We start from the raw sequence: 27,519 nt of genomic DNA, 5'->3' as shown, positions 1-27,519 counted from the left end.
CAGCTGCAAATATATGAGTCATGCACGTCGAGGTGATAGGGTTTGTAAATTTTTTGAAAGATTGATTATTTAATACAAAAATTTAAAAAAAATTGTGTATGCAAAATGTGTTTTATAATTAGTGTAATGCAGCCAAAATTAAAAAGAAATGTAATGTTCTTCTGTAGGTGAAGTTCCTGGACTCTATACTCTGGAAGAATTAGAGCCCTTGCTGTTGCCTCTTAAAGATCAAGCTTCACAGGATGGCTTTTTTGGACCCATCTTCAATTACTTCACATACAGTAAATAAAACAGATTCATTAATCAATTCAAACTCTGGTTCATGTGAAAAAAATACCATTTAATTTGCTTTTTTTCCTCATTAGATTGTGAAGGCATCTTAAATCTTGGGTCTGTTTGGTAATTTATATATATTTTTTCTTTTTCTTGAAGCTCTTAAAAAGAACTATAGAACTAGCCTACAGGAAACTAGACTGCCACATTTCTCTCTCATGGAGCGGCTGGTGGGTTCAAACTGCTGACCTTCCAGTTAGCAGCCAAGTGTTTAACCGCTGCGCCACCAGGGCTCCTTAGCCTATAGGCTAAAAAATAGTAAAAACATCATAGCAAAAATTTTAGCAAAGAGAAGGTTGAAAATGGTCTTTGGAATATTTAACTTGCTGTCTTTGTTTTCATGTGCTAAAATTAGTACATATTGTAGTACCTCCTTTCTTAGAGCGTTATTGAACTAGTATTTAAATTGTACCAGCCTCTATAGTTTTTTTTAATAATTTTTTATTATTACAGTAGTTTTATGTGCACTGTAGAAATTTAAAATAAGTGAAAAATAAGGCAGCAGTCACACCATCCAGAGATTACTATACTTAGCCCCTTCATGAGTATCTTTCTAGATCTTTTTTCTTAGCATATACATGCACACAAACACATGTATTTTTTTTAACAAAAATAAAAATCATACCATAATACTGTTACATACCTTGCTTTTTTTAGTTAACAATTTCTACCATTTCATTTCAGAAAATGTTAATTTTATGAAATCAGACTGTATAGATTTCCCTGATCTGACTCTATTATTACTTTGTAATTTTCCATGATTATAATTTTTTTTTTTAAGGAATTCAGCAAAACTTGCATATTGTCTTGATAATGGATTCTACAAATTTAAACTTCATAATAAACTGTGAGAGTAATCCAGCTTTGCATAAGAAATGCCAGGTGCTGTGGATGGAATGTTGGTCAGATAGCAGTATGAAGAAAGTAAGTTTAAAATTTAAATACAGAAGTAAAAAAATAAGCACATTTTCTTTTTGAAGTTATTGAGTTTTCAAAACTTTCCTTTGGTATTTATTATATCATTAGCTTAATTGTAGAACTGAACATCTCTCATATGTTTGAAAATACTTTTATTTCTTTTCACTTTTTTATGATCGTTTAGTTGGGTGTAGAATTTTAGGTTGAGGATTATGTCCTTAATTTAGAACTACAGAGGTATTTACATATATTAAAATTTTATGCCTTTAGTTAATGAGCCTGTAGGCTAGCCTATAATAAGATATACCATAGCAAGAATTTTAGCAATTCTTAAATTTTTTTTAATTTAAAAAATTTTTAGAAATCATTTTTTAAAAATATGTCATTGCTATGGTCTTTGTTTAGGGAGGATGAGTTTAAAGTGTGAACTCATAGCACTATCTTATCAGGGAGCCTATTTTGCTTTTGAATAAATAATTTTCAACATTGTCCTTTTGAATTCATATCAATCATTCATTTCTTTGTTTTTTTTTAATAGAGGTACAGACTAATGCCTGTAATGGTCTGGTGGAAGGAGTGTAATTTGTGATAATGAAGATTTTATAGATGAGAATGAATTTTTTTGTTAGATTTCAGTAAGTAGATAAAGGAAAGGAATGGTATTCTAGCCTGAGGAGGCCATGTGAACAAGAGTTATTCATTCAACAAGTAATTATTGGGTGTTTAATATGTGCCACTGTTTTAGAGAGCAAAACAGACAAAAATCCCTGCCCTTATGGAGTTTACATTCTTATGGGGACTCTACGAGAAAAGCTTCCCAGACAAGGATCCTGAGAAAAGAGCCTGCCTTATGATTCTCAGGATCACTAAGAGGCCAGTTTACCTGGAGCAAAGTGATTTCAGGGAGAGAGTAGTTGGAGATGAGGCCAGAGATGTGAGAGATCAGTTAGACTGTAAAGGCTTTTGTTGGGAATAAGTTAGGCCGTATAAAACCTGTAACTGTCGATTTGATTCCAACTCATAGCAACCAAGGAGTGGCTGGTGGATTCAAACTGCCGACCTTTTTGGTTATCAGGCAAATGCTTAACCACTGTGCCAACAAGGCCCCTAGGCTATATTGGCCTTTATAAAGATTTTAGCTTTTCCTATGAGCCTTTGGGGATTTCTGTATTCTGACTAATGTTTTAATGGGATTACTCTGGCTTCTGGGATGAAAGGAGACTATAGGAGGCAATGATAGCAGCAGTTACATGGCTACAGTGATGATCCAGGTGAAAGAAAGGATAGCTTGGACTGCAGGGGTAGTGGTGGAGGTTGAGAAGTGGTTGGATTCTGGATATGTTTTTCAGTAGAAACAACAGGATTTGCTGAGTGATTGTAGTAAAATGTAAGAGAAAGTGAGGCGTGTCAAGGATACATCCAATTATTTTGACCTGAGTTACTGGAAGGATGGAAAGACCATCATCAGAAAAGCAGAAAACTTTTGCTGACAGATTGGAAAGAGGTGTAAGGGAAAGTGAGGCGTGTTAAGGATATAGCTAATTATTTTGACTTGAGTGACTAGAAGGATGGAATGACCATCAACGGTAAAGGGGAAAACTGTGAGAAGAGCATATTTCAAGAAGATGAGGCTTTCAGTTTTAGGTGTGTTAAATATAAGATGTCAGATACCCAAGTTGAGAGGTTGAGAAAGCATTTGGATATGTGAGTGTGGAGTTCAGGGGCAAGGTCAGGCATACACAGATAAAAATATGGGGATTATCAAAGTATAGATGGTATTTAAAGGTATAAGAATGAATTAATGAATGAGAGAAGAGATCCAAGGACAGAACCCTGGGGCATTTCAACATAAAGAAGTTGGTGAGATGAGAAGAGCAACAAAGGAGACTGAGGAGGAAAACCAGGAGAATACGATGGCCTAGAATCCAAGCACAGAAAACATTTCAAAGGAGGAAGGAATGATGAAGTATGATAAATGAAAGTTGATGAGGATTGAGAGTTGATCACTGGATTTAGCAACGTGGAAGCCACTGGTGACTTTAATAAAGCAGTTCGCATTGGTAGTGGAAAAAACCTTATTGGAGTATATTACAGAAAGGATTGGAGAGAGTGAATATGGACAAATCTTTTTAGAAATTTTATTGTATGGGAGAAGAGAGAAGTAGGTCAATAGCTGGAGGAAGTGAGGGTGAAAAGAGGTTTTCCATGTGTTTGTTTTTAAGATAGGATAAACTATAGCATATTCATATACTGTTGGGAATGATTTAGTAGGGAAGCAAAATATCTATGATGCAGGAAGGACAGAAACATTGCTAAAGCAATATCATTGAGTGGTGGACAGTAATGAGTCTACCGTGCACAAGTGGAAGAATTTAGGATTTGCTAGCAACACCTAGGGGTCGTCGACAGTAATGGGAAAGAAAGTGGAGTAACGAACACAGGCACAGATTTAGGTAAGTGGTATGCAGCTGTGATACTGAGAAGTTTTGGAAGATCTCTTCTGATTGTTTCTGTTTTTTCAGTGAAATAGTGAGTAAGGTTATCAGTTGAGAGACAGAATCGGGGAAGTACTTTGGAGATTTAAAGAGAGACAAGAAGATATGCAAGATATAAAATACAAGATAGAAGAAGATACAGTATGTCGGGAGAGTAAAATAGTGAAAGGATTAGGAGAGTGGAGTATGATAGCCAGGTTGCATTAAGGGCTCTCTCTTGACATTAGTGATTATGAATTCCAATTGAGGTTAATTAATATAGTTGTATGTTTTTCTCCAGTTCACATGTGCACTCACAGTTACCAACGTGGAGCAGGACTGGGGCTTTGCCACGAGAGTATGACAAAGCAAGTGAAGGCAAGCAGAGTTGAGGATATTTATAAGAATATAATTATTTACTACAGAATTTAAACTAGTAAGGAGGTAAATTAGGATAGGAAGATGGTGAGTGACAATGAAAAGGTGGTAGAATTAGTGGATTGTACAGGTTTTGTGGAGTCTGAGGATTATTGTTGGGGAGGAGTGAGCTGGGGAGATAGAAGGGTGGTGTAGAAAAATAGGGTGCTTGAAAGTGAGATCATGGGAGGATTTTGGTTATTGTTAATGACAAGGCCTCAGGATGTGATCCAAGGGTGAGTGACTGAGAAAAGGGTGGTGGATAAGATAGAGGAGGAGAGTAGTTCAAAGAACCGGTAAGTCAGATTATTGGAGTACTAGAGCTAAAATTGGAAACCCTAGTGGCGTAGTGGTTAAGAGCTATGGCTGCTAAACAAAAGGTTGGCAGTTTGAATCCACCAGGTGCTCCTTGGAAACCCTATGGGGCAGTTCTACTCAGTCCTATAGGGTCACTATGAGTCAGAATTGACTTGACGTCAATGGGTTTTTTTGTTGTTGTCGGAGCTAAAATTATTTGGGGAATGAAGAATTGAGTGGATTGGTGGATGCTTGCAATAAGGGGGCTTAGGGATTGCTGTAGTATGATAATATGAGAATAAAACTTAGGGAGTTCAGTGAGGATGTTCTTGAAGGAGCAGTGAGGTGCAGGAGGACACTCCCCCACCTGCGGGCCCAGTGGTTCATGGACTTGATACAACATGGCATCCTTGGGGAATAGAGAGTTTAAGTGGCAAAAGCACAGGGTATGTGGAACATTGTTGTGTGAGATATAGCTAAAAGCCTTTAAGTACCATGTCAGGATGAGGGAAACCTTTCAGTGCCACGTCAGGGACTTTATCTTACTCAACAAGCAACTGTAAACAATTGAAGGTTATTTGAAGGAGTTGACATGATTCTACCTTTTTTGAATATGATAATATGTGTAATGAGAATAAGGTAAAATTAATAAGGTGAATATATCCATTCAGTTTTTTTTAGAACGTATAATATGCTTGAATGACATTTTTGTCTCCAGAGATAGTAAATGGAGACAAAGGGGAATGTCACTGAATCCAGGAAGGAAAATTTTACTGTTGAATAATTTTGTTTAGTGATAGACTAAGAAAAGTGAGTTTCCAGAGAAACAAATTTCCATTAATTCAAAAATGCAGATTTCAGATATCCTCATGGAAGCCTAAGTGTTTCATCAGAATCAGATAGAATCAATGAACACGGTTGAGAAAACAGAACAAGCATACTTTACTCTTCAGCTAAAAAACCATGGCGCTTTTAAATTCTCCATTGTGCACGGATATTTGCCCTTCATTTTATTCAGTCTGAGATATTTGTAAAATGACGTTTTGACCAAAATACCTAAATTACTTGTGTTTCCTCTTTCTCTTAATGTCAACTGTATCAGGTGAAAAAAGTTGAAGCCATTTGGATTCATGTTAAAATTTTAGGGTTCTACTACTTTAAATTTTCATAGGAAACTAAGGTTCTTCCGTATATTCTAAAGTAATATTCTTTTCAGGTTTTATTTCCCTTAATGATAATGATATCCGTTTATGAAACTTTATTTGCTTTTTTGTGATACTGGTAAAAAACTCAGCCATTTCTAGATAATAGTTTTTAGAGTTATTAATTGTAAATTCTGGAAGTTTTCATTTCTATTTTATTATTTCTTTAAGAAAGCTAAGAATGTTTGCTTTCCCACTATGCCATGAAGGCACTTCATTGTCATGATGCCATGTGAGATTTTTTTATTGTTGTATGATTTTCAGTGACATTTGTGATTATTTTCTAATTAAACCAAAAATGTGGTTGTCTTCATTTTTATACAGCCTAATCATTTACAGCCTTTGAAACCCTGTGGGGCAGTTCTAACCAACCTATCGGGTCGCTGTATGTCAGAATCAACTTGATGGGAATGGGATTTTTATCAGTTTTCAAGTGAGATTTTGGAGCTTTTCCTTATGTTATTAATTTGCAGTCAGGAATGGTTGACATATCGAAATATTGTCTAGGAAGTAATATCTTCTGAGGATTAACATATTAATTTCTATTAATCTGCAAAGAATCTTAGAAGAAAAGTTCAATTGATAATATTTTTTCATTTTAAAGGTTTTTAACCTCTGATATTGGATTTACTTAAACTTCTTCCAAATTGATTTGCAATTTAAAGTAATGCTCTTTATGTTTTAGATACCTGAAATGTTACTCAGTGAAACAGGTGGTGAAGAAAAATATTCTGACAAAAAAAGGAAAGAAGAAAAGAAAAAAAATTCAGGTAATAGTCTGATGAAATTGATTTTTATTTGTGAAATAATTGCCATTCGTCTAAGTAAATATTCAGGATGATTATGAATTTGAATAATTCTAAACGTAACTGAGTTAGATTTCTGATGCAAACTGAAATTTAAAGCCTTCCTTATTTTTAACGTAACATTTACTCCATTTCATATGATCTAATAGAAAACCTATTGTTTGAATTTAAGAAATTAAAAAATTATTTCTCTGACCTGTATGATCTGAGGGACCTGCTTATATTGCTTAGGGTCTTTGGCTAGTGGCCTGAACTTTTCATTTTGGCTATCACTTATATGTATCATAGAACTCAATGCATAGAAGGAAAAATGTTCATGATATTCTTTGAGTAGGGGTATAATATTTTCATAGATATACTATTCCCATTATTTTACCCAACTCCAAATTAATTTAGAATGTGGTCTTTATTTTTCTCTTTATGCTATAGCTTGTTCATTCATCCTTTTATTTATCTAATCATTCAATCATTTATTAATTAAGCTTATTTTATATTGAAAACCCTGGTGGCATAGTGGTTAAGTGCTACGGCTGCTAACCAAAAGATTGGCAGTTCGAATCCACCGGGCACTCCTTGGAAACTCTCTGGAACATTTCTACTCTGTCCCGTAGGGTCACTATGAGTTGGAATCGACTCGACAGCAATGAGTTTTTTTTGTTTTTTATTTTATATTAGATACTAAGCTAGATATTAGAGATGAGTAAGTGGCTTACAGTCTAGTGATAGCAAGAATTATGTTATAAATAAAAATACAATTCTGATGTAGCAAGATAAAACAAGGTAGAGTTTTATATGAAGTGCATTGGGAAATGAAATTTCTAACTGGCAGGTCTTACAGGAAATAGACATTGCCCAGACAGGTAGCGTAGGGAGGGCATTCAGGTTGGAGTAGCATAGAGGAGACTTGGAGAAGTAAAACAGACATTTTCATTGAACCATAAATAGCCTAAAGGGCTGACACAGGATGTGTAAATAGTAGACTACAAGATGAAGAGTAAAAAGTAGACAGGATCCAGTAATGAAGAGCCCTCCACATGTTATGCTAAGGAATTTGGATATATCTTGTGGGTGGTTTGGGGTTATTGCGAGATTTTAAATAGGGATATAACCAGAGACTTATTTTGGAAAAATGACTTTCTGGGTCCATCCCTTCCTTCAATTAATAGAAAGTAGATCCTTATAGGGAGAAACCAAAGGTAATTAGACTAGTTTAGAAATTTATCTCAGTGATCTAAGAAAGACATGATGAAGGCCTGAACTAAGGAAGTGGTAATAAGAATGGAGAGGAAGGAATGGACCTGGGGACATTAGGAGGTAATCCAAAGGGCACTTGATGTTGTAGTGGCTGTGGCATACAAGGAAGAAGGAGGAGTCAAGGATATTTCTCAGAGCCTGACTTAGAAAGCTCATTAGAGGTTGATTCCGTTCACTGGGGTGGTGAACACAGAGGGAAATGCTTTGAGGGGGTGAGAGAAACATAATGTGTTTGGTTACAGATCATATTGAATCTATTGTGAACTTATTCTTATTTTTTTGGCTTCTGAAGCCCTGTTTCCCCCTGTGTCATATGGGAGGGAATAGATGTTATTTGGTTTGATATTGCTTTTGCATTCAAGTAGCTTTTATTGAGCGTACATTTGCATTATGTGTATTATTTATGCCCAATTAATTTATATGGGATGACAATCTGTAGATATATCTTTCTTGAAGTAATAAAAACATTCAGGACACATATAAACACTGGAAAGATAGAGACCACTGAAACTAAATAATGCCAAATTCACAAGGAAAATGGGAACTGTGAATAGATGTCTAGGAATGCCTCTGCATTTTTAAGCAAAGATGATATCTTTATATTTAGAATGGAAGCATCCGGTATGAAGTTAAGAGTTAAGATTGTTTTCTCTAATTCTTAATGGGTAATGCACATATTAAGTCATCTTTCTTTTTCTTTTAGTTGATCCTGATTTTCTAAAATCATTTTTATTAATCCATGAGTCTTGTAAAGCGTATGGTGCTACACCAAGCCGATATATGACATTTTTACATGTGTATTCTGCCATTAGTAGCAGCAAGAAAAAGGAATTATTGAAAAGACAAAGTCATTTACAGGTACAATATTGGTAATCTTGAGTTTTCCTACTTATACATGGAAAGGAAACCCTGGTGGTGTAGTGGTTAAGTGCTACAGCTGCTAACCAAAGTGTCGGCAGTTTGAATCCTCCAGGCACTCCTTGGAAACTCTGTGGGGCAGTTCTACCCTGTCCTGTAGGGTTGCTATGAGTCAGAATCGACTCGACGGCACTGGGTTTGTTTTTTTTCGGTATATATGGAAAGGAAAGATTATGTAAATTACAATGTCTTATTGTCTGTGGCATAAAAAAAAAAAATTGTACTGTATTAAATGTCTTGGTAAACAACCTCACTTTAACTACCTATAGTGTCCACTGAATTGTAGTAATAGTCCTGTCTTTTTTTCTCAGTTCAATGATACTCCTTTTCTTTTATGGTTGGTGTTTATGATTCTGCCTTTAAGAGCCTCTTTCACTTGAGTATATTATTTAGTAATAGGAAAAAACCAAAGCCCTCTAGCTAATGTTTTATATGTACAAATTTACACCTTTGCTTGATTTTTCTTATTCTTGTAAAATTCTTTTTTAAAAAATCCTGCCAATCAATATTTTATTGATATAGGCTGGTGTATCTAAACTAAATGAAGCTAAAGCTCTTGTGGATGAATTGAACAGAAAAGCTGGAGAACAAAGTGTGTTACTTAAAACTAAGCAAGATGAAGCAGATGCTGCCCTTCAAGAGATCACAGTATCAATGCAGGTAATGCTTAAACGCAAAAAATATAAACAATAGGGAGTCCGTTTGTGCCTGATTGTCAATCAATGTGAAAAATAACATTTTTACTTATGTGGATTTAAAAAATATTGTTTGTTCATACTGGGTCAGACCGATAGTATTGTGTACTTAAGTTTTTTTGGAAAAGCATAGTATTTTCCCACATTGTTCTCGATTGACCATATGCTAATTTGTCTAAACCCTTATTATATTTCAAATGTCTGTGTATCTGTCTGAAACTGATTTTGTTTACTCTTTGCCGGTTAAGTTGGCATTTCCTCTTATTTTACTTTGCATTTTCTTCTTCAGGCATCGAAGGTTTTCCCTGCTTTTAATATTCTCAAAATTTACAGAATGTCTATTCATTCTATTTAGACTTTCATGATATTTTATATGTTGATTACATATCATTTTAGTAATTGCCATTCTTTTGTTGAACCCTTTTAAAGGAGATTTCTGTGAGCTTGTTCTTCATACAGGTGTTCTTTTATGTCTGCATGCTCTCTCAGGATGCTAACAGCATAAAAAAAAACAGCATACTGGCCACCTATTTTGTCCTTTAGCTCTCTGAGCTTCAGACTCCAGACTCAAATATCTGATTATCTGTTAGACATGTCTCCTTGAAATTCTTGTAGATATTGAGAATTACAAATGAAGTAGGTTCAAAGCTGAACTCATAATTTTCTCTCCTGTATTCCTTTACTCAGGTATAGCACTGCAGTGTAGATAATTAATCAAGGCAGAACTTGTAAATTGTACTAGACTTCTGTTACCTTATACCTTCCTTACATCTAATAAGCCATTAAATTCCATCAATTTTATCTCTTTGACTATGTCTCACAGATGCTAGTGATTGTTACCTTAGTTCAAGTCTAATGCTTCTTTTATTTAAATTAATTTTAATATTTATCAGTAATGCATATAAAACCAAACCAAACCTACTGCCATTGAGTCGATTCTGACTCATACTGACCCTATAGGACAGAGTTGCCCCATAGAGTTTCCAAGGAGCTCTTGGCAGATTTGAACTGCTGACCTCTTGGTTAGCAGCTGTAGCTGTTAATCACTATGCCACCAGCGTTTCCAGTAATGCATATATTTCCCTTAAAAAGCAAATGGCACAAAAAGGCTTAAAAAAGGAACAGAATTGAAAGATTTAAACTTAAGTTTAAGATTTCAAGACTTACTATAAAGCTATAGTACTCAAAGCGGTGTGGTAATATAAAAATAGAAATATAGATCATTGGAACACTATGAAGTCCAGAAATAGATTTACACATATGTGGTCAATTGATTTTACATAAAAGTGTCAGTTAAACAGAGGAAAGCATAATCTTTTTCAAAAATGGTGCTGGAATATTTGGATATCCACGTAGAAAGCAAAAACTTGAGCCCTTACCATCATCAAAATTAAAAACTTCTGTTCTTTGAAATAAATTATGAAGAAAATGAAAAGGCAAGCCACAGACTTGGAGAAAATATTTGCATAACAAATATCTGAATAATGACTTGTATCAGAATATGTAAAAAGTCTTTACAACTTGATAATAAAAAGATTTGAACGGACCCTTTACCAAAGAAGATTTACAAAGGACTGTAAATGGATGAAAAGACACTCAATATCGTTTGTCATCAAGGAAATGTAAAATAAAACCCCAGTGACATACCATGACACATCCAGTTGAGTGGGTAAAATTAAGACTAATAATACTATGTATTGGCAGGGATGTAGAACATCTAGAAATATGGGTATACAGGAAGCGTTATCTATTGTCAGTTTTCAAAGAGGAACATGCGGCCTGACTTGAATGACTTAATCAAAAGAAGATTTCATCTGATATGACAAAATCAAATCTATTGGCATATGGGGAATTTTCAGAACAAATAACATTTCCAGATAATTGATAGTTATGTAAATGTTTAGTGTTTCTGAGATAATTTATTGACTACCTGACATGGTAAATAATACAGCAGAATTGCAAACATAACTTTTGTGCTGTCTAACTTTAGCATCTTGTTTTCTGAAGTCACTTCAGAACCAACTTAATATAAATATTGGTTTAACACAGCCAGCTGTTTTTATTGTTAAAAAAGTTTGTCAAATACTCCTTACCTTAAACAAACAACTTGAAATGTGAGAAAAGTAAAAGCTATGTAGAGGATGACATTTTTGATAGCCGTATGTTTATAAAAGGAAAATATGCATCACTGTGTGTGCCACGTGTATTGGCAGGCTAGTGTGCATTAGAAATATACGTTGAGTACTGTGCTGCTTTTCTCTCTGGACTATTCTGAGAAGCGGTATTTCTAACTCTGTATCTAATTGTATTACCTTGCGGAGGTCCAGAAGAAGAATAACTATTCATAACATAATAATTCTGCTTAATTATAAAATAGCAGACCTTTCTGTTTGGTATTTTGCAGAAGTAAAGTGCCTGGAAAGAGCTAAAATACCAAACTGTCCAACCTCTAAAGCTTTCTGCTCTGTGTTTGCAGCATAAGAAAAATTTAAATTAAATGATATAAGAACTCAGAATTAGGAATAACTTTCAATTGGCAACCCTGGTGGTGTAGTGGTTAAGAGCTACAGCTACTAACCAAAAGGTTGGCAGTTCAGATCTACCCGGCACTCCTTGGAAACCCTATGAGGCAGTTCTACTCTGTCATATAGGGTCGCTATGAGTTTGGAGTCAACTCGACGGCCATGGGTTTAGTTTTTTGGTTTTTCAATTAGCAAAGCAGGGTACTAAAAGATGGAACATATGAGCCTGGCCTTAAAGGAAGACTTTGATGTGTGGAGATAGAATAACTTTCCTGTTGAGGAAAAATAGCAGAGGTACAAAGGTAGGAATATTTTTGGAATGAAGAATTGTCTAAGTGAGCTAATGTGTAAGGTATCTGAAGGTAAGAATGGGGTATAAGAAAAAGTTGATTTTGTGATTTTCAATTTTGGCTGCAGAGAAGTGTGTAATGATTTCTATACCCTGGCTGCATTCAGATCAAATACGTCAATACCTTTTGCAGTAGAACCTCAGGCATCAGCATTTTTTAATGCTCCCTGAATGATTACAGTGTGTAGTTAATATTGATAACTACTGCTTAAGTGTTCCTGAAAGGTTTCTTGAGAAATTTCCTCTTTGATTTTCAATTAGAATAAGTCTTGAGAAATTTCCTCTTTGGTTTTCAATTAGAATAAGTAAACCGAATATAAATATTCATAATATGCAAGCATTTTTATGTTATGTTGTTTTATGTCGTGTTGCACGTAACACCCTTGGATTTTGTTTTCATGAGCAAAGAGATCATATGATACAATTTAGTGTTCTTTGAACCTTTACTGATTGTTTCAGATATTTGCCATCATATTATTAATGTGCCATGAATTTCAGTTAATTTTTTTATGTAGTTAAAAGTGTAGAAACACAAACTTCCAATACACTTGCCTCTAAGAAATTCAGTATCGTTTCTATTATTGAAAGTATAAGAAAAGCAGAATGAAGAAGACCAAAGACACAAGGAAATTATTGGTCCAAAGGACTAATGGATCAGATGAACCACAGCCTCAACCAGCCAGAGCCCACAAGAACTAGATGGTGCCCAGCTATCACCACTGACCGCTCTGAAGGGATCACCATAGAGGATCCGAAACAGAATGGAAGAAACATGTAGAACAAAATTCAAATTCACAAAAAAAGACCAGACTTACTGGTCTGGTAGAGACTGGAGGAACCCTTGAGATTATAGCCTATGGACACCCTGCTAACTCAAAACTGAAGCTACTCCTGAAGTCTACCTTTTAGCCAAAGATTAGACAGGCCTATAAAACAAACAATAACACACATGAGAAATCTGCTTCTTAGTTCAATCAAGCATACCAGAGTAAATGGACAGTATCTGTCCAAAAGCAAAGACGAGAAGGCAGGAGGGGACAGGAAAACTGGATGAATGGACACAGGGAACTAAGGGTGGCAAGGGGGAGAGTGACGATACATTGCAGAGATTGCAATAATGTCTCAGAACTATTTGTGTATAAATTTTTAAGTGAAAACTAATTTGTACTGTAAACTTTCACCTAAAACACAATAAAATTATTAAAAAAATTTAAGAGACTTTTATTTTCAGTTTTGACAGTTATAAATAAGCATAATAATAGGACTGACCTACCTGGGTTGTTATAAATGTGAAATGTGTATTCTTATTGTCATTTGTAAAATTCTGTATTTCTGACTTGTTTGAATTTTATATAATGAGCATTTGTTTATTGTTTTGGTGGTCAGAAGGCAATAAAATATAATTTTGAAATAAGTTACTATGTTTTTGCTATAATGCTTTTTAATATGGAGTGCATTAAAATTAATTGGAATTCTATTTAAATGTTCCTGTAGGATGCTAGTGAACAAAAAACGGAACTAGAAAGACTAAAGCACAAAATAGCAGAAGAAGTTGTTAAAATTGAAGAAAGAAAAAATAAAATTGATGATGAATTAAAAGAAGTACAGGTAAATTAAAAAAAGAAACATTAAATTTTTTGCTGTTTTCACTACCAGTTATATATAGGAGTTTAAACATTATTTGTAGTTCAAGTTATTTTCTAATGCTGTTGTTTTCATTATGTGCCATCCAGTCAGTTCTGACTCATAGCGACCCTGTGTACAACAGAACAAAACACTGCCCGGTCCTGTGCCATCTTCACAATGGCATTGCTATATCTGAGCCCATTGTTGCAGTCACTATGTCGGTCTATGTCATTGAGAGTTTTCCTCTTTTTCGCTGATCCTCTACTTTGCCAAGCATGATGCCCTTCTCCAGGGCCCCGTCCCTCCTGATAACATGTCCTGAGTACATGAGATGAAGTCTCGTCATCCTTGTTTCTAAGGAACATTCTGGTTGTACTTCTTCCAAGATAGATTTATTCATTCTTCTGGAAGTCCATGGTATATTCAGTATTCTTCACCAACACCATGATTCAAAGACATCAATTCTTCTTTCGTCTTCCTTATTCATTGTCCAGCTTTCCTATTGTCCAAGTGATTGAAAATACTATGGCTTGGGTTAGGCGCACCTTAGTCCTCAAAGTGACATTCTTTTGCTGCACATTTGCCTGATTGCAGTAAGTCGTTTGATTTCTTGACTGCTGCTTCCATGAGCGTTCATTGTGGGTCCAAGTAAAATGAAATCCTTGACAACTTCAGTATTTTCTGCACTTATCATGATGTTGTTTATTGGACCAGTCATAAAGATTTTTGTTTTCTTTATGTTGAGGTGTAATCCGTACTGAAGGATGATCTTCATCAGTAAGTGCTTCAAGTCCTCTTTGGTTTCAGCAAGCAAGGTTGTGTCATCTGCATATCACAGGTTGTTAATAGTATTATTAACCTGTGGCATTCAATCAGAATATTACCTATGAAAGAAAAGGTGGAAGGAAAGTTTTCCAGGAACAATAAGTGAATTAATGATGGTTATTATAAGTAATTTTCATTATCCTTGGAAAGACCAAAATAAATGTCAGAAGAGACATTGAAACTTGCTCTTGAATGTTGAGTAGCTAAAGCAAATTGGAAGACATGATAAAGTAAAAGAGTTGAACAGAAGTTTTCAAAGACTGACTTGAGAAGACAAAGTATTATAATGACATGTGCAAAGACCTGGAGTTAGAAAACCAAAAGGGAAGAACATGCTCAGCATTTCCCAAGCTGAAAGAACTGAAGAAAAAATTCAAGCCTCGAGTTGCAATACTGAAGGATTCTATGGGAAAAATATTAAACAACATGGGAAGTATCAAAGGAAGATGGAAGGAATGCACAGAGCCACTCTACCAAAAAGAATTGGGCAACGTTCAACCATTTCAGAAGGTAGCATGTGATCAGAAACTGATGGTACTGAAGGAAGAGGTCCAAGCTGCACTGAAGGTATTGGTAAGAAACAAGGCTCCAGGAATTGATGGAATACCCACTGAGATGTTTCAGCAAATGGAGGCAACGCTGGAAGTGCTTGCTCTTCTGGGCCAAGATATTTGGAAGACAGCTACCTGGCCAACCAATTGGAAGAGATCCATATTTATACCTATTCCAAAGAAAGGTGATCAAACTGAATATGGAAATTATGAAACAATATCATTAATATCACATGCAAGTAAAGTTTTTCTGTAGATCATTCAAAAGCGACTGCAGCAGTACATTGACACAGAGCTGCCAGAAATTCAAGCTGGTTTCCGAAGAGGATGTGGAACCAGGAATATCACTGATGATATCAGATGGAACTTGGCTGAAAGTGGAGTATAGCAGAAAGGTGTTTACTTATGTTTTATTGACTATGTAACGGCATTTGACTGTGCGGATCATAACAAATTATGGATAACTTTGCGAAGATTGGGAATTCCAGAGCACTTAATTGTGCTCATAAGGAACCTGTACATAGATCAAGAGGCAGTCATTTGAACAGAACAAAGGGACACTGCGTGGTTTAAAGCCAGGAAAGGTACGCGTCAGGGTTGTATCTTTTCACCACATTTATTCAATCTGTATTCTGAACGTATAATCCGAGAAGCTGGAGTATATGAAGAATGAGGCATCAGGGTTGGAGGAAGATTCATTAACAACCTGTGTTATGAAGGTGAAACAACCTTGCTTGTTGAAAGCAAAGAGGAGTTGAAGCTGTAACTGATAAAGATCAAAGACCGCAGCTTTCAGTATGGATTACACCTCAACATAACAAAACAGAAATTCTCACAAGTGGACCAATAAGCAACATCATGGTAAATGGAGAAAAGATTGATATTGTCAAGGATTTCATTTTACTTGGATCCACGATCAACACCCATAGAAGCAGCAGTCAAGAAAGCAGAGGATTCATTGCACTGGGCAAATCTGCTGCAAAAGACCTCTTTGAAGTGTTAAAGAGCAAAGATGTCACCTTGAAGACTTTAGTCTTGGGTGCATCTAACCCAAGCCACAGTGTTTTCAATCGTATCATATGCATGCAAAAGCTGAACAATGAATAAGGAAGACCGAAGAAGGATTGATGCCTTTGAATTATGGTGTTCGTGAAGAATACTGAATACACCATGGATTCCAGAAGAATGCACAAATCTGTCTTGGAAGAAGTACAGCCAGAATGCTCTTTAGAAGCAAGGATGGAGAGACTACATCTCTCATATTTTAGACATGTTATCAGGAGGAATGAGTCCCTGGAAAAGGACCTCATGCTTGGTAAAGTAAAGGGCCAGTAAAAAAGAGGAAGACCCTCAATGAGATGGGTTGACACAGTGGCTGCAAGATGAACTCAAGCATAACAACGATTGTGAGGATGGTGCAGGACTGAACAGTGTTTCATTCTGTTGTACAGGGGTTCTCTATGAGTCAGAAGTAACTCAATGGTACCTTAAAACAACAATTCTTTTTTTTTGATATTGGCCTTTTTTTTTATTGACCATTGCCTCCAAAAAATACTGAAGCAAACATCTTTGTGCACGTAGCTCTATTCTTTCAAATTTTTCTTTTTCTTTTTTTATTGTGCTTTAGATGAAGGTTTACAGAACAAGTTAACTTCTTATTAAACAATTATTACACATATTGTTTTGTGACATTTGTTTCCAACCCCCTGACATGTCAACACTCTCCCCTTCTCAAACTTGGATTCCCTATTACCAGATTTCTTGTCCCCTCCTGCCTTCTAACCCTTGCTTCTGGGCTGGTGTGCCCGTTTAGCTTAGTTTTTTTTTATGAGCTTGTCTAATCTTTGACTGAGGCGTGAACGTCAGGAGTGACTTCATTACTGAGCTGAAATGGTGTCTGGGGCCCATATTCTCGGAGTTTCTCCAGTCTCTGTCAGACCAGTAAGTCTGATCTTTTTTTTTTTTTTTGTGGTGAGTTAGAATTTTATCCTACCTTTTTCTCTAGCTCTGTCCAAAACCATTTAATGTGATCCCTGTCCTAGAAGTCGGTGGCGGTAACCGGGTACCATCTAGTTGTATTGGACTCAGTCTGGTGGAGGCTGTGGCAGTTGTGGTCCTTTACTCCTTTGGCCTAATCTTTCCCTTGTATCTTTGGTTTTCTTTATTCTCCCTTGCTCCACATGGGGTGAGATCAGTGGAGTATGTTAGATGGCCGCCCAGAATCTTTTAAGACCCCAGATGCTATTCATCAAAGTAGAATGTAGAACATTTTCTTTATAAACTATGTTATGCCGATTGAGCTAGATGTTCCTCAAGGCCATGGTTCTCACAGCCCTCAGCCCAGTAATTCTGTCCCTCAGGGAGTTTGGATGTGTCTGTGGAACTTGCATGACCTTGACTTGGACAAGATGTGTTGGCTTCCCCAGTATTGTGTATTGTCTTACCCTTCACTAAAACAACAATTCTTGAATCAGATTGTTTTAATTGTAGAGGAAAACAAAATGTGTTGAAAATAAATTAAGACAAACTTTCAAGCTCTTTTTCTCCAGTCTTGAAGAAACTAGTGCTAGAATATAATTTTCGTTATCCAGTAAAGAGTCTTTTGAAAATGGTTAATAGTGTGAAACAAATTATATTTGCCTTATTGTTGCAGTTATGGCAGCAAGAACTTTTTCTCGACTTGAACGTTTTGTCCTTTTTGTCTTTTAAAACATTTTGATATTTGAAGAAGACGTTAGTAACTATGGTCAGTTTGAATAAAATGACAGAATTATTAGATAATTTATAATGCATTAAATTTTTTTCTTTATAATATATAAGCAAAAATATCCTTTTTCTCTTCTAGCCTTTAGTCAATGAAGCTAAGCTAGCAGTTGGAAACATTAAGCCAGAATCTCTTTCAGAAATTCGCTCACTACGCATGCCACCTGATGTAATCAGAGACATTCTTGAAGGAGTCTTAAGGTTGATGGGTATCTTTGATACATCTTGGGTGAGCATGAAAAGGTAAGTTTTTGAATTTTTGGAAAATAACATCATTTCAGCAACGAAGCATGTATTCTTTCATGATTTTTTATATTTCTTACATTGTTTCTCAAACTGAGCTTCATCTAAGAATCTGGTTACATGTTTTGCTTTGAAATTTCAAAATACTCAGTGTCATCATATGTTACATCTATATATTCCTTTCTTTTTATTATTATTATACTTTGGGTGAAAGTTCACAGCTCAGTTAATTTCTCATTCAAAAATTTATACATCTATTGTTTTGTGACATTGGTTGCAGTCCTCACAGTGTGACAGCATCCTCCTCCTTCTGGGTTCCCTGTGTCAGTTTGTCCTGTTCCTGCCTTCTCATCCTCGTTTTGGACAGGAGCTGCCCATTTGGATCTCGAATATCTGATTGAACTAAGGAGCACATTGTTTATGTGTATTACTTTTTGATTTATGATCCATCTAATCTTTGTTTGAAGAGTGGGCTTTGGTAGTGGTTTCAGCTCTGGGTTAACAGAGCATCCAGGGGCCATAGTTTTGGGGGTTCCTTCAGTCTCTCAGACCATTAAGCCTGGTCTTTTTACGTGAATTTGAAGTCTGTTCTACATTTTGCTCCTTCTCTGTACGGGACTCTGTCTAGTGTTGCCTCTCAGGGTGGTCGTTGGTAGTAGCCAGGTACCATCTAGTTCTTCAGGTCTCAGGCTGGTGAAATCTCTGGTTCATTTGGTCCTTTAGTCCTTTGAGCTAGAATTTTCATTGTGTCTTTGATTTTCTTTATTCTCCTTTGCCCTGAGTGGGATGGGACCAATAGATGTATCTTAGAAGGCTGCTCACAAGCTTTTAAGACCCCAGATGCTATTCACCAGAGTGGGATGTAGAACTTTTTCTTTATAAGCTATGTTATGCCATTTGACCCAGACGTCCCCAGAAACTGTGGTCCCCAGGCCTCAGTCCCATCTACTCTGTCCCTCAAAAAAATACAGAATGCTTCACGAATTTGCATGTCATCCTTGTGTAGGGGCCATGCTAATCTTCTCTATCATTCCAATTTTAGCCTATGTTCTGCCAAAATGAGCAATATATATTCCTTTCTTGATACATGACTGTTAAAAGTATCAAAAAGGAAAAAAAAGGAATGTCTCAGAATCTTTAAGAATGTCTCAGTAATAATGGTGTTACTGTTTGTGCTGATATTAAATTCCATTTTAGGATCTATGTTGATGGTAAAGAGTTCTTTTAACATGTGGAGATTGGGGAGGAGATTTAACTTAAGGGAACATTTTTTCTGCCACAAACTCTAGATATGAAAGCGCTGTAAGTATTGGCATATCCTAGTGCATATGAATACCCAGTAGTTCACAAAAAGGGATATGAGTAGAATAACAGGACTTCAGTTCTTTCATTTCACTTCTTTCTCCAGTTTTTTTTCACAGAAAATTAGTCTCTTGTTCATCTCTCTAGAGTTTCTGATTGTTGGCTGTAGAAAGTGGTGAATAATATAATAGAAGCTTAAATTTTTTAGTCCCGTATTTTTTTGCTACCCAATGGAATAAAGCATTGCATACATCATTTTGTCAAACTGGTGCCTTTGTCAGAAATAGCAAACTTTATTTAACCTCATTTGAAGTAATATGCTTTAATTTTAGTTTCCTTGCAAAAAGAGGTGTGAGAGAAGACATTGCAACTTTTGATGCCCGAAATATTCCAAAGGAAATCAGAGAGAGTGTCGAAGAACTGCTTTTTAAAAATAAGGGATCTTTTGATCCGAAGGTAATTTTTAACAGCATGCCAAGAATATTCGTTTTCATACTGTATCAAACTCTTATTAAAACATGATGACATCACTTAAAATATAAAAAATATATATAAATGAAAATAATTTATGTATATTATAGCTTTGAAGCATTTATCTGCAACGTAAGGTACATTAGAATCCAGGTAACAGGGAGGGAGACTTATTATCTGAAATGGTTTTTGACTATTAGTATCTGCCAATAACGGTGAGTTCCCAACCAGCATTTCTTTACTTCTGAATTGCCTGGTACTTGTCCACTTCTTCTTGTGTATTTATTATATAATAACAGATACCTGTGTTAGGATAGTTGTATCTGTAATTTTAGTGAACAATTCAAATCCCATAGTTCTGGTATTTTTAAGATCCCTTATTTAAAATGTTATGTACATCTTCTTGGATACCAACAGAACTAGTGTCAAAATTGCTTTCATCTATTAAAAATGTAATCACATCTATAGAAGAGAAATGATTGATGCGTCAGCATTGTTGTTGATGGCATAAGTATTTATCATAAACATGACTAATAGAGTAATTACTTATGTTGATAAAATACCATTATACTAATGGTTGTATGTGGCTCAGAAAGATTCATTTTAAAACGAAAAGTAGAGTTCATGTACATTCTTCTTAATCAAAATAGCAGTTCACTTTATTTTTATTTTAGCTATAAACCAAAGCTTTATTATTTGGAATAACATACTAAATAAGTGCTTAATTAAAATGTATTAGGATTTACTTTACTTTTATTTGAAATTAATTTAGAATGTAGAATAACTTCTAATGGGTTTTTCAGAATGCGAAGCGTGCCAGCACTGCCGCTGCGCCTTTGGCCGCCTGGGTTAAAGCTAACGTCCAGTACTCCCATGTCCTGGAGCGGATTCAGCCTTTGGAGACTGAGCAGGCAGTGTTAGAATCGTAAGTGAAAAGATACACACTTCTGTACTGGACATCTGAATGGAGCTCCGAGTGTGTGGCCTGGGCTCCTTTGACTTGCTGAGCTTCACTGTAGGTGATCTGATGTGGAGTGGCCCTTTGATGGCAACCACTCAATATTTGTGATTTTTTTCTGTGTTATTTTTTTGGAGAGGGGGTCAGTCATTTTCTCTGGAAGAATTCTCGTATAAGTCATTTTCTCTGGTAGAATTCTCGTATCTTCTACCTGGGTTGTAGGTAGAGGTGAATGGGGATAGGTGAATGTTATAAGCTTGGCTTCCAGTGTTCTAGATTACGATAAGAGGTTAGTCCACTGTGGAGGAGGAATCCTGAGGTCAAACTTCTTATACTTTTGACTGTTAAATAATCCTCTGTATTTAGGTCTGTTATTGCTTTTAGAGGCACATGGTATCCACATTCCCTGACATTTTGGGAGTTTGCTTCTTTCTGGCTTTTCTCCCTGTAGACATTTAGGTTTTGACATTTTATACTCCAGTATGCCAGTTGTCACCTTTCAAATTTTTATTGACGTTTCTCTTTGCATTAATTTTCTCTTCCAGTCCCTTTATTCTTGTGCATGTATACTTCTTTTATTCCCTTGGTTTCATTTTAGTGGAGTTTTAGAAGGAATAGAAGATAAATGAATGTGTTTAACCTACCATTTTTATTCAGTAATGTATGTTCACTAGTTTTTTTTTTTTTTTTTTTAATATAGACTCCTGAAAGTGTTATAATTGGGTCAAAGGTATAATTTTGATAATAGTATTGCTTTTCCTATCAAATTCTAAGCAAAGGTATTGTAAGTACTGAATTACTGACAGTTTTCCGTGTGATTTATTTCCTGCAAATTTACATTTTAAGGTGCCGTTGCTGCTTTATTGTTGGTAGCTAAAATAGAATGATTTTTATAAAATTGATTTATATTTTAGCAATTTGAAGAAAACAGAAGACAGAAAAAGGAAACTAGAGGAGCTTCTTAATTCTGTTGGTCAAAAAGTATCAGAGCTCAAAGAGAAGTAAGTTAGATTTTGAAATGTATCTTGGATATTTGAAAACATATACCTCAACTGATTTCCAATTTTGTAAAACTTAGTTATTATCATTATTTTGACTCCTTTTTTTGATTTATTACTCTAAAATGGAGGAGTATAGAATAATAAAGTACTTCTTTTTAAAAAAATTCTGAAGAGAACAAGAATCTTTAAGTCTTCCTTTCTGTATTTTTATCTAATATATATATGTGTGTGTCTGTATGTATTTATGAATATATGTTCATTCCAAAGCATTGGTGAGAAAAATGAACAAGAGCAATTGAAGGTAATGATGGGAATGTTTACATCTGGCTTTTCATTTCTTTCTTTAAACTTTTAGACTCCTTTATTTTAGATGATTGCTCTAAGACTGCCTATTTTATAATGATTCCACGGGTATATTATCGCATTAAAAAAATTCTCTTCCTTTAACTTTTTCTGGCTTGGTGTGGAAAAAGAAGTTCCTTCATGCAAATATTTTACTCAGATTTAAAGATTATTTATGAATATGACTAATCTTAAAGTCCTTCACATACCTCTGTGTCTCTGTGATTGCTATTTAGTACAGGAAAGAAAATATTGCCATGGGAACTATTATAGATGTAGGAACATTTTCTTTTACAATTACAAAGGTTTGAAAGCTGGAGAATGTGCAATTAAATATGGTATATGTTGTAGTTTGCTTTCAGTTTTATGATACTAATACTTTTCTATAAGTTATAGTTTTTTTTTCAAGTGGTGTGTCAAGTTTCCTTTTTTTTTAATGGAAGACAGACAGATTATTGTCCAAGGAAAGAAGCTTCTCAGAGTCAAACTGAATTTTTTCTCTGTGTTCAATAAGTGTTTCAATTTTTTTCATGTATTTATTTAAAAAAGAAGAATTTCTAACAAATTTTGTGTTGGAAACAGGAAAAAAATCACATCATTTCCTTTTAGGTATAAACAGAGAAATGTGCATATATTTTCAGTATCATATGCTTCCAATCACTACTTAATATGCAGTTAATTTTCACATATTTATTGGGTAATTAGCATATGGTAGCTATGTTTCTACACCATTTATAAATCACTTGCTATCTGTCAAGTAATATGCTAGGCACTTTTATGTTTACCTCTTCTTATCATTAAAACTGTGCTGAGAGGTTGATATCATTCTTCTGTTTTGCCAATTAGGAAGCTAAAGATTAGAGAAACTTATGTGTGTAAAGTTGAGCAGCTAGGAATTGACTTAAGTCAGCATTAAACCAAAAAGAGATACTAAATTTATCTAACTCCATAAAGTTTCTGATCTTAACCATTACATCAAACTACCAATATTTTAAAAGGATTATTAGAAAAACCTTTGTAATTAATTTCCAATTTTAAGCAGGGTTTCTGAGTTCCTTCCAGTTTGAATGCCCACTGAGAGTTTGCATTTCTAACAGGCTCCCTGCTGAGAATTTGCTTTTCCACCCCAGATACACTGAAACAGGATCCCTAGGTGATTTTTCCGGATAACTTCCTGGGAAGTTGTTAGAAATGCAAATTCATAGCTGGGGTTTGACCCTGAACAAATGGGTTTGAAGCCCTGGTTTTAAGTAATACAATGACATTTTCTGTTATAGAGCCATTATCAATAAAGAATTCATTCCGATCGTCATGCTGTTTCTTACCATGATCTTTAATTAAGAGCTAATTGACTCCAGGTTGTGAGTGGCAGTCTTATTTTCTTGTATATTAATAAAGAATAAAGAACTGAAAAAAATTAGATCAATTTTTAAATTGGAATTTGACATAATTAAGGTACATTTGCCATTTTTAATACACAACTTATTCAGAAGTCTGCAATAGGTGATTTCATTCAATACATACTTATTGCAAAACTATGCGCAAGGTTCAGTAGGAATTGCTGAGGTGAATAAAGATTACTCTCTTTTTCCAAGTTCTAGGACAGTGCTATCCAATAGAACTTTATGCCCTGATGGAAATATTTTATAATATGTACATCTGATGTGATAACCAGTAGCCATATGTGGCTACTGAGCTCTTGAAATGTGGCTAATGGGACTGAGGAATTTTTAATTCTATTTAATTTTAATTAATTTAAATTTAAATAACAACATGTATCTAGTAACTGCTGTATTTGACAGCACAGTTCTGAAGTCTTACGTTTAGAGGAGGAAGGAAGAGGAAAATCAGAGAGGCAATGAAAAATACTATAAAGTGTATGGAATTTAATGTCACACATACCTGTATGTGAATTTTAGATTTACTAAGATCTAAGTTTGCGTATCTGTAAATGAGGATTGTAATGCTTATTTTGAACTGTTTTTCTGAGAATTAAATCCTATTTTTTAATGCTTGGCACAGTTGTAGATACTTAATACCTATTTGTTGAAGAAACAAGTAAATATAATAGTACAAATATTTTTTAAGGAAAAATAATTTTAAAAAGTTATAAACAAACTGGCAAATGGGCATAGGGAGAGATTACATAAAATGGGCTGTATATTTGAGGTAGGTTTTGAAATACTATTTATATTTTTGGTAGATATATATTTGAGGGAGTTAGAGTGAAGGGTGAGGTAGCGATGGGGGAGGAGGATCTTAGAAAATATTCCAGGCAAATGGAATAGACTGAAGAAGAGCACAGTAGATAAAAGATAGGGCATTTTCTGGAAATATAAAATTCTTCATAATGTTGACATATAGTTTTACTGGACTATACAGATAGTCCCTGAGTTACGAACATCAGACTTATAGACAACTCATATTTGCCCTTTAATGTTATGTAAATTTGCCCTCACTTTGAAAAGATTGAACCAACCCCTCCTCACAAGAAATTCTTTATCACAATCACCTTTACTCGCTGCACGTGCGGCTTTTAAAGTACTGAAAAGGCTTGTCTTAGTTATCTAGTGCTGCAGCAGCAGAAATACCACAAATGGGAGGCTTCAACAAACAGAAATTATTCTCTTGCAGTTTAGGAGGCTAGAAGTCTGAGTTCAGAGTGGCGGCTCTAGGGGAAGACTCTTTCTCTCTGTTGGCTCTGAAGAAAGGTCTTTATCTCTTCAACTTCTGCTTCCTGGTTCCTTGGAGATCTCCATGTGTCTTGGCATCTATCTTACCCCATCTCTCCTCTGCTTGTTTAATCTCTTTTATATCTGAAGAGAGATTGACTCAAGACACTCCAAACACTAATCCTGTCTTATTAACATAACAAAGATAACCCACTCCCAAATGGGATTATAACCACAGGCATAGAGGTTAGGATTTACAACGCATATTTTGGGGGGACACAATTCAATCCATAACAGGCTTTGAGCCTTTTCTTGCACTAAAAAAAAAAAAAGTAAGGCTAAATAAAAACCATGTGCATATGTTCTGACTTACCTACAAATTCTTAAAGACACACTTAGAAACTGATCTTGTTTGTAATTGGGGACTGCCTGTATGCTGAAATAGAATGAAATAAAACTAGAATGGTAGATTAGATCACTCTTATGGCAGGATATTGAATGTCATACTGCAAAGTTTGTGTATAACGTAGCAGAACATGGAGGCCCTGTAGTTTTTTAAGGGGGTGAGTGCTAGATTTTCAATATGGTGTTTGGTATATGTGTCTCTTCTACTGATGATGTAAGCAAACACAGTAATATCACTAATAAAATTCTCACATAAAAATTCACTTTACTACCTAAGGGTAATTTCATTAATTTTTTCTTAAATCCTTTTTGCTTTTCATTAAATTTTAATGTTTTCTTAGATTTCAGAGCAGGACTTCAGAAGCTGCCAAACTTGAAGCTGAAGTAAGCAAAGCACAGGAAACAATTAAAGCTGCAGAAGTCTTAATTAATCAGCTTGATAGAGAACACAAGAGATGGAATGCACAGGTTTGTTTGAGAGGTCATAGAAGAGTCTTCTTTTAAAATATAGAAAATCTATAATGTAATGTATTTGTTTAAAAAAAAAAAGTAGAGAAAATATCGTTTAACTTTCAGCCCACTCAACATAAAAGATCCAGATATGAATGGCCATTATGTGAATTAATCTTTAAGCAAAGCATCTTCATAAAGTACAGGTTTTAGGCAAAGCAACCTATTCCCTTTCTAGTTTTCTAAATTATTTAAAGGAAGGCCAAGGACAAAAATGTGTTGATGGAAAATTCAGTAATCCCTAGCAATTTTTTTTTTTTTTTTTTGCCTTCACTAGGCTAGTAATCTTTAAGATTTGATACTGTCAGCCATTCATTTCTTCTCTTACCTCAAATGTGAAAATGTTTTCTCTTCCTCAACCCCCCACTTTTTTTTTCTTTAGCACGTTAGATTCCTTCCCTTACTACATCTTCCTCATCTGCTCACCCAGTCAATGTTGATTGTCCTCAATACTCCCATTCTCAGCTCTTTTCTATGCAACTGTTTCAGTTTATCTCACTCATTCTTATGAATATCAGTTCATAACCAGAGCTATATTTCTAGACTGCTAAGTTTTAAATTCATACTTCCAACTACACTTTAGATGTTTGCATTTAAGTTGTTTTTCAGGAGCTCAAACCTAATATATTTAAATTCTTTCTTTTTCTCATCCCAAATCTCCTTTATTGCCTGTCTCATTTAAGGTATGTTTCTTGTAGGAATCAAAAGTAAAAATGTGGGGTTTTCTTAGACTCTTTCTTGTTTACATCTCATATCCATTTTGCAAATATCTCTCATATTTGTATCTATTTTTTTTTTTTTTTAATTTTTTTCGGCGTGTGTGTTTTTGGTGAAGGTTTATACAGCAGTTTAGGGTCCCATTCAACAATTTCTCTACATGTTGTTTAGTGACATTGGTTACATTCTTCACAATGTATGAACATTCTGATTATTTCTGTTCTGGTTGTTCCATTTATCCTCTACTCTTTTTTTTTTTTTTTTCTTAATGTTAATCCTTCAGTTCCTCACCTGGATTCTTCTAACTTGTCTCCCTCCTCTCTCTGCCTTTAATTAATTTATCCTTCATTTGCCAGTTGAATTATTTTTCTAAAACCCAGTCTGATCACATCGTTCACAGCACTGCCTAAACACTTTCAGTGGCTCACTATAGCCACAGGTTAAAATACAAGCTCCTCAAGGGACAATGAAGAAACCAAAGACATAAGGGAAAGATTAGTCCAAAGCACTAATGAACCACAACTACCACAGCCTCCACGAGACTGAGTCCAGCACAACTAAATGGTGCCCAGCTACCACCACCAGTTGCTCTTACAGGGATCACGATAGAGGGCCCTGGACAGGGCTGGAGAAAAATGTAGAGCAAAATTCTAACTCACAAAAAAAAAACTAGACTTACTGGTCTGACAGAGACTGGAGAAACCCGGAGAGTATGGCCCCCGACACCCTTTTAACTCAGTACTAAAATCATTCCTGCGGTTCACCCTTCAGCCAAAGATTAGACAGACCCATAAAACAAAACCAGACTAAATGGGTACACCAGCCCAACACCCTTTTAACTCAGTACTGAAATCACTCCTGAGGTTCACCCCTCAGCCAAAGATTAGACAGACCCATAAAACAAAACCAGACTAAATGGGCACACCAGTGCAAGGGTAAGGACAAGAA

General features: G+C 35.2%; 1 protein-coding gene and 1 non-coding gene across 7 annotated transcripts in view; one reads left to right on the top strand and one right to left on the bottom strand.

Moving 5' to 3' along the window:
- The window catches only part of DYNC2H1 (dynein cytoplasmic 2 heavy chain 1), a 412,907-nt gene that overhangs the window by 98,444 nt on the left and 286,944 nt on the right, over positions 1-27,519 (top strand). For all 6 annotated transcript variants that reach the window (XM_049889447.1, XM_049889448.1, XM_049889446.1 and 3 more), the window contains exons 51-61: positions 168-281; positions 1,115-1,257; positions 6,327-6,411; positions 8,405-8,559; positions 9,142-9,279; positions 13,680-13,793; positions 18,033-18,193; positions 19,828-19,951; positions 20,770-20,891; positions 21,839-21,925; positions 25,686-25,812. In XM_049889447.1, coding sequence (XP_049745404.1) covers positions 168-281; positions 1,115-1,257; positions 6,327-6,411; positions 8,405-8,559; positions 9,142-9,279; positions 13,680-13,793; positions 18,033-18,193; positions 19,828-19,951; positions 20,770-20,891; positions 21,839-21,925; positions 25,686-25,812 — 1,370 coding nt within the window. The remainder of the gene's footprint in view (positions 1-167; positions 282-1,114; positions 1,258-6,326; positions 6,412-8,404; positions 8,560-9,141; positions 9,280-13,679; positions 13,794-18,032; positions 18,194-19,827; positions 19,952-20,769; positions 20,892-21,838; positions 21,926-25,685; positions 25,813-27,519) is intronic.
- Positions 19,155-19,257, bottom strand: LOC126081315 (U6 spliceosomal RNA). Its single transcript, XR_007518361.1, has one exon. It is a non-coding gene; the product is annotated as a U6 spliceosomal RNA (small nuclear RNA).

This window comes from Elephas maximus, chromosome 7 (assembly GCF_024166365.1).
Source record: "Elephas maximus indicus isolate mEleMax1 chromosome 7, mEleMax1 primary haplotype, whole genome shotgun sequence".
Taxonomy (NCBI): domain Eukaryota; kingdom Metazoa; phylum Chordata; class Mammalia; order Proboscidea; family Elephantidae; genus Elephas; species Elephas maximus.
Note: the sequence above shows the minus strand (reverse complement) of the source record. Positions and strands in the feature narration are given on the sequence as shown.